Below are 17,396 nucleotides of genomic sequence, written 5' to 3'. Positions count from 1 at the left end.
TTAACTAATCATTTCCGAGAGCGTCATCTCCTGTTATATGATGGAGTTTATATTTTTGTACACGTTCTGCCATATAGTTTCAGAGATTCAAAACTGACAATAAATCTCGAACGATCAATATTCATGCAGAAGCCATGAAAATGTAACCGTTTCCGCAAAAGTACAAACGATTCATTTCGGTCATGCGAGTTGACTATTTATTCGTATTGCTAGGACTCGCAATGACCGCGTGGTTCGAGCGGAGGTGGCGGAACATTGCTGGTCAAGTTCCCGAAACCCTGCCGAAAAAATCGGCAGGCTAATTCAATGTGGATAACTTTGTGGAAGAAGAGTTGGCGCGGAGCCCGCGACATTGCATTACGGACAAGAAGAAGAAGAAGAAGAAGAAGAGAAGCAGGTTCCCTTGATTGTTCATGAACGATCGAGACGAACCAATTTGCGTCTATTACAGGGGTTAACAAATCTAGTACGCATTACGCAAATATATAACGATATAGGGGCAATCATGAGTTGAACGTTCAACGTTCAAGTTATCCGAAATAATTCCAGTGGAAAGTTGGCAAAGCACGTGCCACGATGCACTTGCCGCTTGGTTCCTTCTCACCGTACGGGCGGAGTAATCGCGTGAAATACAAAGCGTCTCCAGGCGTATGAGAGTGAGAGAGAAAGAAAATACTTGTAATTAACATGCGGATGATAATGGAAAATACGCGTGTAATATGGGGCATATTTGGCGAAAATAGGGATTGGTGCGGCAGCGTCATTGATATCAAAGTGGAAAGGGATTTGAGAGCGGAGAACGTCGCGCGGCGAACGCGGAGACAGCGGTCGCGATGTTCGAGTGGGGGCAAGTGGAGGTACGGATTTATCGAGAAGCGAATGTGCAGACACGAGGGATAACGCAGCAGTTTAAAGCGAGAACTCGGTATATCACGATACCAGGACGGAGTCTCTCCCTCTCTCTCTCTCTCTCTGTGCGTCTCTCTCCGCGATTCAATTCGTTTGAATGACATACGCGTGATACGTACTATATGAATATTTAGAATCACGGCCGACGGACAATTGGGGTAAAAGGGGATAAATAATTGAATCCGGCACCGGGAAGAGGCACGATATCGGATGTAACGACCGGTTACAACATGATTGATCGGCGAGTTGAGAAGCAGCAACAATGATATTGCTCGAGCTTGCTACTGATCGCGGCGATCGTTTAAAATTTTCATCTCCATGTTTTTTCACGATCGGCCAACGTGTTTGCAATACGAGTGAAATAAAAGATAGGAAAAAATCGTCGAAATACCGGAAATAGGTTGTGCAAAGGATTTATGTGGTTTACGCAAAATAAATAAATAATATCATAATAATATATGAAAAGAAAGCAAGAAATATCAGTGCGGCTGAAGCAACGTTTTGACGAGAGGGAGAGAGAAAAAAATACGACATCTTTTTCTCCCTCTGGAGACAGCGTTGAATATTTATCTTTTCATCGTGAGTGATTTTACGTTTTTATTTTGCCGCGATACTCGATCAAGATCCAAACCCATCGGCTTCTTTTTTTTTTCAACGAATCGGTACAATATTTTTTCTGCTTGCCGCATCACGGCTTATTGTTGACTTATACACGAACGTATAAATAAAATTACGAAATTCTCAGCACGATTGCTATTAATATATATATATTGTTTTATTTCATTAGTCGTTGTCGCCTGGCGAGTGCATTTTTCATAGTCGGTTCCGATCACGCAGTAATTTTACACGCCTAACGGTATTATATGTACCGGTGAAAGTCGTGCAAACGGCTCATTGCTAATATATCTATAGCGTATATCCGTTGATTTATGCATTTACCGGTGTGTCCGGAGCCGATCAATCGTAACGACTCGCGGAAGGGAGATACGTGTACGACGAGCGAGAAGCAAAAGAGTCGTTATTGATAAATCCTAAATTTTCGAGTTAACCCGGACCGTTTGAGCGCGAACCTCGAAACCTCTCGTTGGTATAAAAATCGTGTGGTAGCGAGCGTTCCAAAGCTGTTGAGATTATGAAAAAGTTCGTCAATATTGATATTGTTTTGAAATAATGGCACGTAGTTGTGGATCTGCTTATCGTGATGTTAAAACCTCATTCTCGTATGACAAAATATATAATATATTTTCGACGACGAGTATACGCTCGAGAAAGAGATAACGGATCCGAATGTTCCAATTTTAATTTTTTTTCTCTTGCCGCTTACATATACAGACTAGTCAAAATTTACTATTAGTCGGTACGTATAATCGATCCTATGCGGATTTTTGAAAATACTTGGAACGATACGAATGTTGTACGTACACGGTCGTATTGCCGTTTGCAACAAAAGCCGATCTTCGCGATTTTTCGTTTCTCCTTTTATTCCGCATCGTATCCGGCAAAAGTTAATTCAGCCAGGCGTTGAATGCCCGACGTGTGAAACAGCCTGAATTATTGAGCGTGAATACTTGATTAATTGATTCATCCGTTGGAATTTTTCTCCCTCCTCATACCACCGCAGCCGCACGCGCGTTCGAAACTTTTTGGCCCATTTAATATCGAAGCTATCGCGGGGCTACGCGATGAGGAATTTAGAGACCGTATTTATATAGTCCACTCTCCACAGCCTGAGTCGACGCGATTGACAGTTTTTTTGTGAGCTCGAGCACGATGCTGCTGTTTTTTTAAATACCCATCAATGCCCGCATGCAGCGCGTTTATCGGTTCACACCGCACAAACATATACGTTAATATTTATATAAACATGTTTAAATCCAATGTTATTCCAATCCCTTCCTCCTCTCATGAATAGTAGTTCCGTGAAAGTTTGAATTTCCGCTCGAGCTCGAGAGCACGCTACATCCCCGAAATTTTTTTCATCGTTTTTTCTTGTTCGCTCACTTTGAAAGATATCCGCGAGGTTCTTAATTCATCGCTGGATATCTGAGAGATTAGACTAATTATATAGTTCTCTTCGATCGGGTACTACGAGCGGTATAGCCTCATTTCCTTCCCTATGAATTGCCATTCCGCGGATAAATGATCGTTTTGTATAATTGCTTTCGCTATCATAGCGAATGTCGCCGCTATCGAGGGATCAAGCAAGTAAGAAAGTAAGAAAGACGTACACGTGGCTTCTGTGGAGTCGGGTAAACCTTCGAATCGGATGATCTAGCATCGTACTCTTATAGGGAATAAATAAGTAAAATATATATCATACGATAATTATGATTTGATCGGTCGAAAGGGAAAAGCGCTTCAACTTATCACGGAGAACGCGACTCGCCTCTCCTTGACATTTTCTATTTTTTTTTTTTTTTTTTTTTTTCCATCTACTCTCCTCTTGTCCGAAAGAATTGAAGGAACGCGAGCAAAGTATGCTCGAAAAATCAATTAATACAAGCGAATATACGAAGGAAAGCGGGTTCGCGAGATACCGGTGAAAGTGTACCCTCTATAATCGAGTGATTCTATAAGGTAGAAAATCTGATAAACTGGAAACCTCAAAATCTGAAACTGTCGACCGAGTTGATCACACGCGATGCGTTACTTCAATAATTATATTCTCGAATTGTTATAAATTTCATTGGAACGTTTGTCAACCAACAATTTGATGAATCCTCCGGTAGGTAAGTGCGAAAGAAAAAATGAAATGAACCTATTGAGTGGTTGACGAGAGGATGAATGGGAAAAAAATGAATAATAAATGGTAAATTAGATAGGTTAATCGGAAAGAAAAATATTGCAAATTAATACGCGCGCGAGAGGGACAGGGCGAGGATCGAAAAAAATGCATTCGCATACGCGCGGAAAATGCCGATCCTCTTGGTACATACGGACCAATCATTTCACCCAGAATCGGCCTGCGATTATCAATGGGCCCGATTTCTTTTCTTCCGGAAACATTTCAACGAGTTTTGAAAAAGAGTGAACGTGTACGCGTATAAAAAAATTTTGGATAAATATTCAAATAATGCCAACGAAGCATGCGGTGCTGCGACCTGTCATCCGCCTCGATTTATTTTCAAACGGACCGAATTTCGTGATAATGATTGTTCAGGGGTCTCTCTCTCTTTTAAGCGATTAACTTCTACAAAGAATGATTTGGCAATGACGCGAACCTTTCTAACACTGATCATATTTCCGGATCTTAGTAGGGAATATGCGAACGTGCCCTGAGGAAAAAGACGCGAATCGTTGATACACGGAGAGAAAAAAATAGTAAGAATTAATATGCTGCCATGGTATTGGGGTTCTATATCGCCCATTTTGGAGGTTTTTACCAAAAACATTGTAATTTCCAAGTCAATTCTGAATGAAAATTTTTAAATTGCCTATTTTGCTGTGACAAAGGTTTAAGCTGTGCCATTTTTTCCTACATAGTTCACCAAGGAAACGTTGTAAAATTTATGTTGACTCAATGATGATCTGCGTCAAGTAGAATTATTATACCGTTTTACTATGCTTAGTACTGTTTTCACAATTGAAATTTACAGTTGAACATAGTAAAATTTGAGGAGCTCGAACACAAGCATCGATAATACGCCAAAGTGTTTAGAAATTTACTATGGTAAATAACAGAATTACATGTGTACCGATGTATTTATTTTGACGTCACACATCAATTTTCATCGAGTCGCTTCACAAAAAATTTCTATGTATGTACGTAAGAATTAATAAATATTATGATATAGAACCCTACTTCTATGGCACCATAGTAGTTTTTAGTGAAATTTTCTCTTCGTGTACGTTATAACATAGAATCTATATAATTCCGTCAGTGAAGGACAATGCTCGTTTTATTAGCGTTTTGAATTTCGTCGACGAATGAATGATGAATTTGCGATATTAGTAGGGGAGTATGGGGCAAAGTGGCCCACTTAAGGAATTTAACGAGTTTTGTCGGGTAGCACATGGTCATTTACTTATTTTTATGTCCCCAAACTGATTCCACCTCCTTATTGCTCGAATTTTGAAAAAAAAAAAATTTTTGGGGCAAAGTGGCCACCCCCTCAAATGCGATGAAAATCGATAATTGTCACTTCTGGTTAAATAGACGTTGGAATTGACTGTTCTCGCATGGAACATTGAAGGATGCGATAAAACGAAAAGAAACGAGGCATAGTACGAACCCTCCTTCGATGGGATGAAAAAAAAAATTAGTCAGAATACTTCGATAAATTTTGCCAAATTTTTGTTCATGCCGAAAATGAATATCCAGCCCACTTTATCAGATAATAAATGATCTTTCGACCATTGTTGAGTCTTAAAACTCTTTGTTCATCCTCTTTTTCCTCATTTGGTCGAGAAAATTTTTTGGGGCAAAGTGGCCATCCTCTCAAATGCGGTGAAAATCGATAATTGTCACTTCTGGTTAAATAGACGTTGTAATAGACTGTTCCCGCATGGAACATTGAAGGCCGCGATAAACCGAAAAGAAACGAGGCATAGTAGGTACCCTCCTTCGATGGGATGAAAAAAAAATTAGTCGGAATACTTGGATAAATTTTGCCATTACCAGTGGCAAAAGCCCGTTCTTATCGGGGGCAAATCGTGGGAAAACCGCCATTGTCACGAGTCTGTCGTATCGCGCAAATCTAGTGAGTAAGAAAAAAGAGATCATCAAAAAAGAAAAATTCTTATCTGCGGCGGACGTTGCGTGTATTTTCTGCGATCAACTTTATTCGCATTCCTCCAAAGATTGAATTCGCTGCGAAACATGCCTAAAATGGGCGCACACCTTGTGTGCAGGTGTTGATGAAGATGAAGTCCATTATAAGTACGATTTTTGTCAATTAAAATAAAATAGACATTTATCAGTAATTCGCAAAATGATTCTCACCCTCTGCCTCAAATAGCTATCAATTTCTAAAAAAAACATAGAATTCTCACTGATTCTGTGCCCCGCCAGAAATCGGAATTGCGTGAGTGGCCACTTTGCCCCAGAATTCAAAAATGCCCCAAAAAAGTGGGTGGCCACTTTGCCCCATGTTCCCCTATAAATGAGCGGGCGTATAGAAATTTCGTTTCGAGTGGTCTCGAAGCGCAATAGGGTTGACAACAACACCCAAAGAAAATACGACGTTTCAAGAGCGACAAGCGGTTGAGGCCAACAAGCATGCAGGAGTCATCATGCTTGTGATGTTTTGCAGAGAATTTGATGATTAAAAAAACAGTGAAAAATAGTGAGAGAAAAGTAATAACAAGGAGCGAGCGAGAGTTGACCACCCGAAGGTACACTCAGTATATATACGGTGGAACGTCGCGACGCCCTCCGAGCATTGTCCAATGAAAGTTTCATTCCGAGCCGCAAGGTTAATGAGCTGATTATATAATATCACTATACAATTCCACTGTGATGCGCATGGAGTTAGACAATAATTTGGATAGTGACCTCGAGCCGCAAAACACCAAGAATTATTCAATTTTTTCGTAAAAAGTCGCGAGATAATTGCTACCCTGCGTACCCCCCAATCTCTTTGAATAGGCACAAGAGACAGCGAGCATTCGGTCTGAAAAACACGAGTAGCATTTTTTTTCTCTTTTACTTTCCTCCGACTCGATCCTAGAGCCTATCTTGGTTTTAGATCAAGATAGTTCTTTGGATTCTCGTCGCAAGCGAGGTGCTTATCGGGATGAGGAACGAGACGAGCAAACATTATGCAATAAAACATAAGCGCATTGCCTCGTCTCGGAGCAAACCGGTCAATGCCAAGGTATTTCGCGCCACTTAGAACTTGTATCCTCGAGTTTACGAGTTTCACGCTCTCTTTTCGTACCACCATCCAACCGTTTAATCTCTTTCTCTCTCTCTCTCTATATATATATACATACATATAATATATTCTCGCTCAACCACGGTGTTCTTCTCTTTATCTATTGATATTGTTATTATAATAATTATTATTACCACCACCACCACCATCATCCGTCTATTTTTGTCAAATTCGAATCGCTCCATTTGCCTTATGCTCCACACCTCCCCCCGATTATTTTATTATCCGTAGGATAAAAAAAGAAAAGAAAAGACATTGAATCGGGAATACAATGTTCGAACCGCTATCTCATTGCTTCGTAGCACAATTTGTCAAAATTTTCGTAATATTCTTATGCGTGAGTGGAAATAACTGCGTCACATAAATTCATACATATATTTTGTCGGGTGGATGATGGATCAACAACTGTTACCGCGTGTCGTCGTCGCAACAATAAAACTCGAGTTTAAATGTTTAAACGTTTCTTTGACTCTCGTACCTGTGCTGCGAATCCTGTGCATGACTCACGCTTGGTACACTTGGTACAATCGGTAAAAATCATGAAAAATGCGCGTTGTGAATTAGGAATAGCGCGGGTGCCGAGACCCTCCGCCTCCCGATGGTTGCCGAACGGCGAATAGCCAGAACGACGAAAGTGTAACGCATCCGATGGCGAAAGTTATGATAGAATTGTATAATATAAGCGGAACTCGCTGGTTAACGGTAAATCGGCTCGGTGCGGGCGTATTGTAGAATCTCTTTATAACCGCGCTCGCTCAACGAGGTTCCGCGAACAATAAAACAAAAAAACTGATGATCCAAATAGAATGAAAGGACCCAGATTTGTTCCTATTACAATCGCTAAAATTATGACTACGTATTTCTCGATGAATTACGAATTTCGAAGAATCAAATTCGTAACATTCGAGCGCGTGCGATCATCGAGTATATACAGAAATCACGTAAGAATGAGGAAAATGTAGCGACCGAAGCGCGTAATGAACGACTTGCCCGAATAAATTTTGAGTGTGGCCGAGCTAAATAAATCTAATTGGATCGATACTGATGAAAGAATTAGTTGGCAAATAAGCGTCAAGATGTCACAGCTCCAACAACTATCGATAATCGCATGGGCGTAGTATATAGAACGTAATTCATGAGTGCGTCGGTGTACTCTCGAGAAGTCTCTCATCCGGGTCAATCGGTCCTTTTTCAACTCGCTCCACGACTTGGTGACTTGCTTCGAGAAGAAGAAGAGAAAAAAAGAGTTGAATTTTCGAATCGTAGGGTGTTTTAGGAAATAGTGTTTACGATGCAGTCGGAGGCACGTGAACCAGTGAAATAAGCAAGTGTCGAAACTCGAGAGTTTAAACTATACGGACACACCCTGGCCGCGACTGAGGCGAGTGGAGTAGCGGGTCACCAGCGCGGCCTTTCACCGTGTATATACAATTTCAACGACGCACGTGCTGCCGCCATATCCGAATCTCGAGTCGGAGGGTAACGCCCGTTTGTCCTCATCAGCCTGTAGCTACACCTCTGATTCTCTATGGACCTGAAGTATAGTCAAGGTCCAAGGCTAAACGTAACGCCTCCCGGTGCGTGGACGATTATTTAAATACGTTATGGTTAGTCAACGCACGAATGGTCTACACGGTGTTGCATTATTTGGATTGGATACCGAACCGCGCGAGAGTGAACAATGCGTCTACGAAAAAAAGCCTTCGAAACTTCAAAACGCCTGGCCCGATCGGGTTTAAATCTTTAACCTATATCGAGCGAACTCGCTCTCGATGACGAAAGTAATTATTCCCGGAGCGTTTGCGAGGATACGAGATAAATAAAAAAAATACTCTTAGCCAATAACACCGGGACAAAAGATTAATGACTAAGCTTATAGGGCGCCCGACAATGATTCAATAACCAACGAGAAGGAGAAAAAATGAAACTGTGCGAGAAATTCCGAAAGAAATGTATAGCGTCGTGCTCGACTATCGAAAAATTGTATTTCATGTGCGCAGCCTCAAAATCGCGAATATTTTCGGTCCTCTCGCTCGTGGTGCCGGAGCAATGTGTCGAGAGAAATGCTCAACGTTTCTCTCGCGACGCGGGTTCGTACACGAGGTGTTGCCACCGTAGCGAAATAGCATTTGTGAGATATTTTGCAAGCGCCTTTACCAATATTTCTTCGGGGCAACGAGAGCGCCCGAGCGCGCGCGGGCCGCAGAAGTATGACTCTTGGCTCGGTTATAGAACTACCCGGGGAAGGAGAACAACAAAGCGAAACAAACGTAACGGAGGCCCCCCGCCCGCGTATCCGTATACGAGAGTACGAGCGATATCGAGTTGCCGTGAGACAGTCGTGAGAGAATCGAGGTGAAATGGCTGAAATGAAATGGAAAATTTTCATTGGATCGGTTACTTGGACGATGACGAATAGGTTGGCACCGCCGATACGCTTCTCGATACAATGATGATCGCAATATGATAATAACGCGCAGTTAAGAATACAATGAAGAGGTACGGATACTTTCTTCTTTCGATCCGCAAATCATCGGAAGCCTCCCGTTGTTGGACATAACGCGCGCTTCAAACTCGCGTTAGTCGTCAGCGGATTAGGCGCTTATGCGAAAATATTGAGGGTAGTTATGAATGAACGACCGGCAAAACTCGTTCTGGAAGCCCGATACATTTACCAGCTCAACTTATACTCAATTCGGTGCTTCCCCCATTCGCCACCCTTCTCATTTAAATGAGGTTTCAACAAAGTTACAACCGATTTTTTGAAATATTTTCTCGCGTCCTTGGTGGGCTGGAGCGAACGAGCGGGTGGCTGTAGGCGTGAGAGACAGCCCATAGGCTCCCCCCCTCGGCGTGAACGAATCGTTACTCTCGAGTCACGCGTATCTCACGTTCGATAGAATCTAACGAACGATCGTTGATAAATACGTTCCTATTACGATACTATTTTTTTCAAGGGCTGCCTATTCAATTATTGTTCTAAGAATTAAAAGAACATCGATTCGCGAATGTTTATGATGAAGGCACAAGAGTGGAGAAATTTCGCGAGCGAGCGCCACGGTAGAAAAATTTTTTTCCACCGCAAATTATTTTATTTAAACCGAGAGCCGACGAGTAACGCCCCAGCTACGATACACTTTCTACCTTCGCGTTATACTTTTCCGCGATTCGTTTTTTCAAGGAGTTCTCGATATTCAACGACCGCGAGGACGCAAAAAATCATTGGAGATCACCTATATACATATCGCATTATGGAATGCCGCCAATCATTGTTCATAATGATTAAAACATTTTTGAATTTAAAGCAAATTTGTTTTTTTTTTTTTTTTTTTTTTTTTTTTCAAATCGATTCGAGTGCGAGTTTCCAAGAGGCTCCTCCGTGACTTTCGCGTAATATTGGGCGTGTACTACGATGACTGCGAAATTGTCGCGTTCTCGAAACGGCTGGATATAGGCGGACGTAGCGCGCGTGTATTCATTCCTCGTGTCGACAGCGGAGCGAATGCATCACGAGTGCAAAAACGTGCGCTCGCTCGCGTCATTATGTCTTGGTTCTTACTCGATTTGACCCGTGAATATTTGTCGACGAACGTTCACCAACGTTGATTTTACTCCGCGGCGGCTGATTTTGCCGTCGCTATCGAGGGAAAGGCGTGGCACCGGGCCGGCCCCGTAACTATCGAGGCATTCCGTTGATTCCAATACCAGGAGATCCAATTCGTTCATAATTCTCTATATACAAGTACAGCTCCAAATAAAGACGAATCGAACCGCTTTTCGTCTCGCTCTATTCGTGCCCGGATTTACCAAACAAATAAAAGTTTGATATGAAATAAAACTACGATGCGTTTCGTTAAAGCTCAACCGAGTATGCTATATATAATGAACATTTGAGCGAATATGAGTCGCGCGGCAAAAGATCGATGTTTCGCGCGATAAATCAGTCCCGGGGATCGATTATAACGATACGAATATAACGAACGAAGCTCTCCGAAACTTGCGCATCGAGTCGGTGAAAGCTGTATGAAACGTTGCGTGAAAGCACCCACGCTCGGGTGCGCCAAGTTTAATGCCGCATTCCACGCCGAGTTATGCCACTCTCGGAAACTTTGAACACGCGTCCCCGAAGATTTTGAACGTTCGAATACTTTTGGAAAAATTAAAGCTCCATATTTTCATTTGATTATTTGTTACAGATATAGGCAATGGCTCGTCACCGTACAAGTTTCGCGTCGACGGAAACGTTTCTCGTGATTGTTTTGACAATATTTGCGGTGAACGTAGCAACGAGTATGTCCGTAGAAAGGCGCAGACGTCACTCGATCGGGGAGGCGGCCGACGACGACGGGACTAGCGAGCGTCGGCAAAGTAGTACCAGATCGCTGGATCACTCGAGTCCAAATTCATTGAGGTTCGAGGAGAGTCAAGAGTTCGAGATGGGTCCAACGGAGAAGAAAATGAGCCACAGACTGGTCGGTGGTCACATGAGGTGGTTCGATACGGGTACAAGAGCCAAGAGCGCGTCATTGCTCGAGCGAGGAGAAGAAACGAGAAAGGATACGAGGGAAAATAGGAATGAAGAAACGGACGAGGGGAGGTGGTGGGAAGAAGAGGATCTGCTCGTATCCTCGGCCGGTAACGGCAAGGAGAAAAAATCAAAGAAGGATGAGACGAGGGGCGGGGGGGGAGAGGAGGACGACGAGAAGAAGAGCCTTTCGCAACAGGTAAAAGAGGGCAAATACGGACTTATACAGAATGAGATATACCCTTCGAGGGCCAAGAGACCGGGTATAATAAGTTACCTCTCGAATCCCGAAGTACCCAAGGACAATGCGAAAAATCTCGGTGGCTTGGAAGAGGATGACATATGGCTCGCCGAAGATCACGTGCTCGTATTACGGGGCGGTAACTTTCCCGAGCATGACAACGATGCGAACCGACTTTCGACAAACGCGGACGACTCGTTACCGATCGACGATTACAAAGCGCCAAAGAGGCAGGTCAAAATACCCCCAAACCCGAAAGTACCGCCCCCCTTTCCGGTACAACTCACTGAAAACGGACCGGTACGGATCCTCGTCGTCGTCAATGGTACCTCTTGCTCCGCGATCGCGGCTTGTCACGAGGACGAATCATTCGAGACGCCTGGGAACTCGACTGAAAAACTTTTACCGGGAGAAAACGCAGCGGACGGGGATCGAGGAATCGCCACGGAGGATCCGCACGGCCAAGAGAAGAAACGTCTCAGCGGCAATGCCACCGCAATCGGCGACAAGAATCAGCATAGAAATATCAAGTCCGGCCACGTACCACCCCCCCGGAACGCTGGTATTATCGGGCCGTTTTATCCATCCCTTCCACCGGGTGCGGTATTCGTCGTACCACCCGGCAATCGCTCCGACTACGACGAAGAGGATCAATCGATATACTATCCGGCCCCGTACAGTTTTATCTACAAACAGGAAAATTCGACTCCGGTACCACCGGGGCCGCTCGTTCCAGGTATAATACTTCCACCCCCGCCAGACTTTTTCTCCAAATTGGAGGTCGATGTAAAGACGTCGACGAAGCAGCAGACATTGCGAACGAAATATACGAAGCCTCGACCTGACGCGGCGTCCTCTCTTTCAACGGGAACCGATCGAACATATTATCCAACTCGTAAGTCACTTCCAAAAGTGTACAAGAGCCCCTCAGCGACAACGACGAAATATACGACGGGGGGATCTCAAAATTCTTCATCTTTAAATATGAGACATCTCAGTGGTATTAAATACAAGAGTACCACGCTCCGGTCCAACTCGAAAAAATTATACGCCGAGCCGGAAAGGATAGAACAACTTGTTAGAAAAATTTCGGTCAACGGTAAGGAAAGGTCTGGCATCGAAAGTACGGAATCGTACACGGGAAAAGAAAACTCTGTGACCGGCGGTTCGAAAATCGATGAGACAACTATCAAATCAAAGACCCGATGGGTTGCCAGTGTCAGCAGCAAACCCGTTCCTCTCGTCAGTTATTACTCGAGCTCGACGCCTTCGACGATCGACCGACCTATCGAGATCAACGAGGTTACTCCGTCCCCGACGGGGAAAGAACGAGGCGGGACTCGGAGGCCGCATCAAGCCTCCTATTATTTTTACGAAGAGGTCAACGAGGAAGAAACAACGCCGAACCCAAAGATCTATTATCGCGCGACTACCGAAACTCCCCCTTCTCTGTACTACAGGTTGCAACAACAGATCGATCTCCGCCAATCCCACCAACAAAGGAATCGAGCCAAAGGGGAAGAAGAAGAAAACCAACAGTCTCGTTTCGATGATGACGGCCACCTTGGGCCGGTGCGGACTACTCAAACGACTGAACGACCGTTGGACACGGTTGATGCGAGGCCTCTCGAAAAAACGACTCTCCGTTATTATAATTCAATAAATTCCGAAGCTCCGGCTATAAATTCAGGTTTATCGAGCGGTAAACTCAAGAATTCACGAATCCTCGGGGACGTTTCGCCCTCGTACTACGACGATGAGGTGATTACCACCGCTCGTACGCGTCCGCATACGACGTCGAATTTGGAAGATTTACAGAGTCCGCGAACGTTGTACGCGACAACTACGAGAACAACGAGTCTGCCGGGTGTCTCGCACGAAGGTTATCGTTACGATTATGATCGAGCCACCGAGCCAAAAGCGATCTATCAATACAGCTATGAATCGGCGGATTATTTGAAACGAAAGGAGAAAAAATACGATAATTACGAGAGTGAAAATCCACGTTCGAGTTATTACAACGAGAAACGAATCGCATCAACGCGACTACCGTTCGACGAGTGGTCGTACGCGAGAGCCAATAACCAGCAGCCGGTGTACGATTACGAGGAAAGGAAGCTCGAAGACGAACGAGATACAAGTTCGGATGCTCGGAATACTCGATACGAAGATCCAAACGGATTGCAACGACCTATCGTTTCGTACACCGGAACAACGGGATCACGAACGAATGATGAGGATACGACCACGAATCCCCATCAGGTTTACTATACGAAAAACGATGATCAACTGTTGGATGAGGTTACGCGAGAATATTTTACCAATTTCGGCAAAAAGATCAGAGTTGAAAGTTTGCCCGGTACGACGCCGATCAATGACTATACCGATTCGAGACTCGTCGTTACCGATCGACCTCGTTATACGCAAGTTGAATCTTATTATCTCTCCAATGATTACGAGGAAGGATCGAGTTCGGGTGTCGCACCGGCAATTCCCGCTTCCGCTCCTCCTCGTGCCAAGATACCACGGGTCAAAGTACATTACGGTCACCAACCCCAGGAAAAACCTCATTCTCTCGAGTCTGATACCCGAGTCAATTACGAGAATCCATTGCCGTCGTTCAACCCTGACAGCGAATGGATACCAGGTTTCGAGCCCAATGAGAAATCTGTCCGCAAGCAACCCTCGCTCATTCCCTCCCATTATCGACAACATCACACCCAACTCGATAATCAAGAATACATTGGTAGAGCAAATGTGCTGCCAAGACGACAGCAGCAGCAATTCGATCGAATCGCATCAGCTCCTCCAACAAATTTTCTCCCATTGACTCGTTCAAGGCCGGATACTTCGAGAACGTACGCAACCTCCGCAAGACCATCGCTCCCGTCCCTTCGCGATGACATTGACGTTAATTATCGAGATCCAAAGCCTCCCATCAATCCCGACGCCGAATACATAGATCCCTCGGTTTTGCGGGAAACCGTTGCCGCCGTCAACAACAACAACAACAACAACAACAACAACAACAACAACAACAACAACAACGGCGGGGAAAAAGCTTCCTACTTTGCTTACAAACTACCGGGAGACAGTGGCCACTTTTACTTTCTCACACCGCAAGCGATAACTCAGAGGCGAGATGAGAACGGTGAGGGATATCTCTATCCAAGACCAGGGATCTCAAGGTTTTCGAGGCAGAGGCGACGAGGCACCCGAAGCTCTTGAACCTAACCTGAATTTGTAAACCCAGAAAAACGGCAATTGCGAGATGCCATTGTGAATTAATATACACACATACGCGCGTATGCAATCACGGATGTCATACGAGCGATCGCTGTGGCAGCGCCAAGTGCACAAAGAATATTTATTGACTGTATATACGAGATGTGACCAATTCAATAGTGCGTAATTTTCTCCATCGAATGCTTAAATAATTAATTATATATAGCGATATTAAGAACTTGCTGCGTAACCAATGGAAACACGGAGAGGGGGGGGGGGGGGGGGGGCGCGCGCTTTATCGACTCTAGTGTGTTTGCTGATTGTCTGTGATTAATGGTCTTAAACTTGTGTTATAAAAGCGTGAGGAGGGTCAGAGCTTTTCATAACTTAATCCAGGATCTATCCTGGGATCCGGCATAGATAGTTGTCAAGCGCATTTCGCTTGAGCAAATTCATTCTAAACGTCATACTATTATTCGTCATTTTATTATTATTTTGCTATTATAATCGAGCGGTGAATTCAGATGCGCGCAGAGCCAAATAAAAAGAAAAACAGAATTTATTCGAGACTGGAACGATAAATAAAACTTAAAAAAAATCGTCGGATGCAAAGTTCAATAACTTACCGGTATCGATCTCTTGAATCTGCGTTGGGTCGGGCAGAGGATTGTCGTGAAGCCGAAGATAAACTTCCATTGCACATTTCGCGGCCTTGAAATAGAACGGATGTGAACGCAGTACGTCCTCTAGCCTCAGAAGACCAACGTACGAGCGCAGCGTCATTTTCCGCATGCAATACGTGTGAAAGTCGAACTGGTCCTCGATAATTTCGGAAAAGTGCTGCAATCCGGATCATCATTCGTTACAAGTTTCAACCCTCAACATTCGTTTCCCAGCCTTATATAATACGATCGAAGCGAATACGCGCTATCTTAATACGGAAGAATTTGGGAAATAAAAAAACATGCTTGCGCGCATGTGCGTTTGTTTGTGTGTTCAAGGGTAGAGAGAAAAAGCAATTGAACGCGAGTACTCACTCGATCAACCTCGTGACACTTTTTCAAGGCATCCCCGTATTTTCCGAGTCTCCGATAAGCGTTCGCCGCTTCCGTTTGTATCCACATGCATTGCATCTCGTTGAGATTTTCCATCGCGAGTACGCCCTCTCTCGTGAATTTGCCGCAAGTCTCTTCGGCTTCTTTTATAAGATTTGCTCGCAACATGTACTTGGCACATTTGGAATTGATGTAACGATCAGCCGTGTCCAAACCTTGGGCCTCGTCCAGCCATTTGTACGCGTCTTGAACGTTGCCCGCATGCTAAATTCCAACGTGAAACGTAGATACCCTCGTGAAGCCGAAAGAATGCAAAAAAACCGAAAAAAAAAAAAAAAAATACAAAAATTCTCATCGGTATCTTTTACCTTATAAATGCGACCTTTGGTTACGAAAAGTTCTATGAGAGTAGGAGTATGAGCCAGGGCAGCGTCGATTTCGTTGAGGGCCTTCTCCGTTATTCCAAGATGATCGTAATGCTGAGCTAAATAGTAATAAGTCCACAGGAGGGCGGAGGCTGGTTCGCGTGGATTATCTTTCTCGAGATCGCTGAAGTGGCCATGGTTCTTCAAGGCGTCTTTGTACTGGAGTAACAACGATTGTATCGTATCGACCTTTTGTTGATCGGTGTACAAAGAGCGTAAATTTACAAACAACGGTGGAACACCTTTGTGAAGACCTGCGGGCCGCAAATTTATTAAATTATATATTTACAATTTACAAGTTGATACAATTTCCCATTTCCGTACGTACCTTTTCGCAAATATTGATCGACCAGTTGCTTGAATTGATCGCCCGTCGCGTAATTCAATTGAAGACGACGCGGAGCGAGAGCGCGCGGGAAAAGTTGTTCGTATTTCTGTAACATACGAAGTGTATCCTCCGGACTCGCGTGTCTCTCGGCTTCGGCTAATTTCCCGTAATACGTCGTATTCTCGGGATTAATATTCAATAAATCCTTGTAAACTTGAACCGCTTCCCCGTGTTGTCCGAGCTCGAGTCTGAGTTTCCCTGCAATAGTCGCAGCATTCGATCGAGCAACAAATTCATTGTAAGACAGAATGAAAACAGAGCGGTCGTCGAGTAGCCGCTCTCTTGGATTATGAAAAATATTACCATAAGTCTCTTTGACGGTGACTTTGTCGCATATTTGATCGCCGTACTTATCGAGATGTCTGAGGGCCTGTTCGCTCTCGCCGGACTCTTGAATCACCAGATTTTGATAGAGCAACAATTCACTGTGCTCGTAATCGTAGCAAACCTTAAATCATTAATAGCACGAATGAAATACTGCTCGATCGATCGACCCTGTTTCTAATGAATTGATTTTAATCGAGCCTCACCATAGGGGAATCGCGAAAAGTATCTAGTATCTTGAGAGCGGTCTCGTAATCCCTCAACAGATGATACGAAATTGCAAAACCTATCCAAGAGGCGCGTTGCGTCGGCCTTAGCATAAATAGCTGATATCTCGTGTCCTGATGAGCCAACATACAAAACATACATACGGATAATTATACAAGCTAATCGAGCCTGCTTCATACGCAACTCACGAGTTTATACGA

General features: G+C 44.0%; 2 protein-coding genes across 3 annotated transcripts in view; one reads left to right on the top strand and one right to left on the bottom strand.

Annotated features, from left to right (window-relative positions):
* The window catches only part of Naa15-16 (N-alpha-acetyltransferase 15/16), a 29,801-nt gene that overhangs the window by 11,283 nt on the left and 1,122 nt on the right, over positions 1 to 17,396 (bottom strand). Inside the window, exons 3-8 of the mRNA XM_043412285.1 lie at positions 17,175 to 17,309; positions 16,948 to 17,092; positions 16,585 to 16,842; positions 16,200 to 16,510; positions 15,814 to 16,095; positions 15,403 to 15,616 (exon numbers count right to left, since the gene is read on the bottom strand). Coding sequence (XP_043268220.1) covers positions 15,403 to 15,616; positions 15,814 to 16,095; positions 16,200 to 16,510; positions 16,585 to 16,842; positions 16,948 to 17,092; positions 17,175 to 17,309 — 1,345 coding nt within the window. The remainder of the gene's footprint in view (positions 1 to 15,402; positions 15,617 to 15,813; positions 16,096 to 16,199; positions 16,511 to 16,584; positions 16,843 to 16,947; positions 17,093 to 17,174; positions 17,310 to 17,396) is intronic.
* Positions 906 to 15,397, top strand: LOC122406685 (dual specificity protein kinase splA). Of its 2 annotated transcripts, none has more exons than XM_043412282.1 (2): positions 906 to 1,488; positions 10,982 to 15,397. In XM_043412282.1, the coding sequence occupies exon 2, from the start codon at positions 10,991 to 10,993 to the stop codon at positions 14,777 to 14,779; it is 3,789 nt and encodes a 1,262-aa protein (XP_043268217.1). In that variant the 5' UTR covers positions 906 to 1,488; positions 10,982 to 10,990; the 3' UTR covers positions 14,780 to 15,397. The 2 variants fall into 2 exon arrangements, with proteins under 2 accessions (XP_043268217.1, XP_043268218.1); XM_043412283.1 differs by lacking the exon at positions 906 to 1,488 and adding an exon at positions 3,623 to 3,638.

The sequence above is a fragment of the Venturia canescens genome, chromosome 2 (genome assembly GCF_019457755.1).
Source record: "Venturia canescens isolate UGA chromosome 2, ASM1945775v1, whole genome shotgun sequence".
In the NCBI taxonomy this organism is placed as follows: domain Eukaryota; kingdom Metazoa; phylum Arthropoda; class Insecta; order Hymenoptera; family Ichneumonidae; genus Venturia; species Venturia canescens.
Note: the sequence above shows the minus strand (reverse complement) of the source record. Positions and strands in the feature narration are given on the sequence as shown.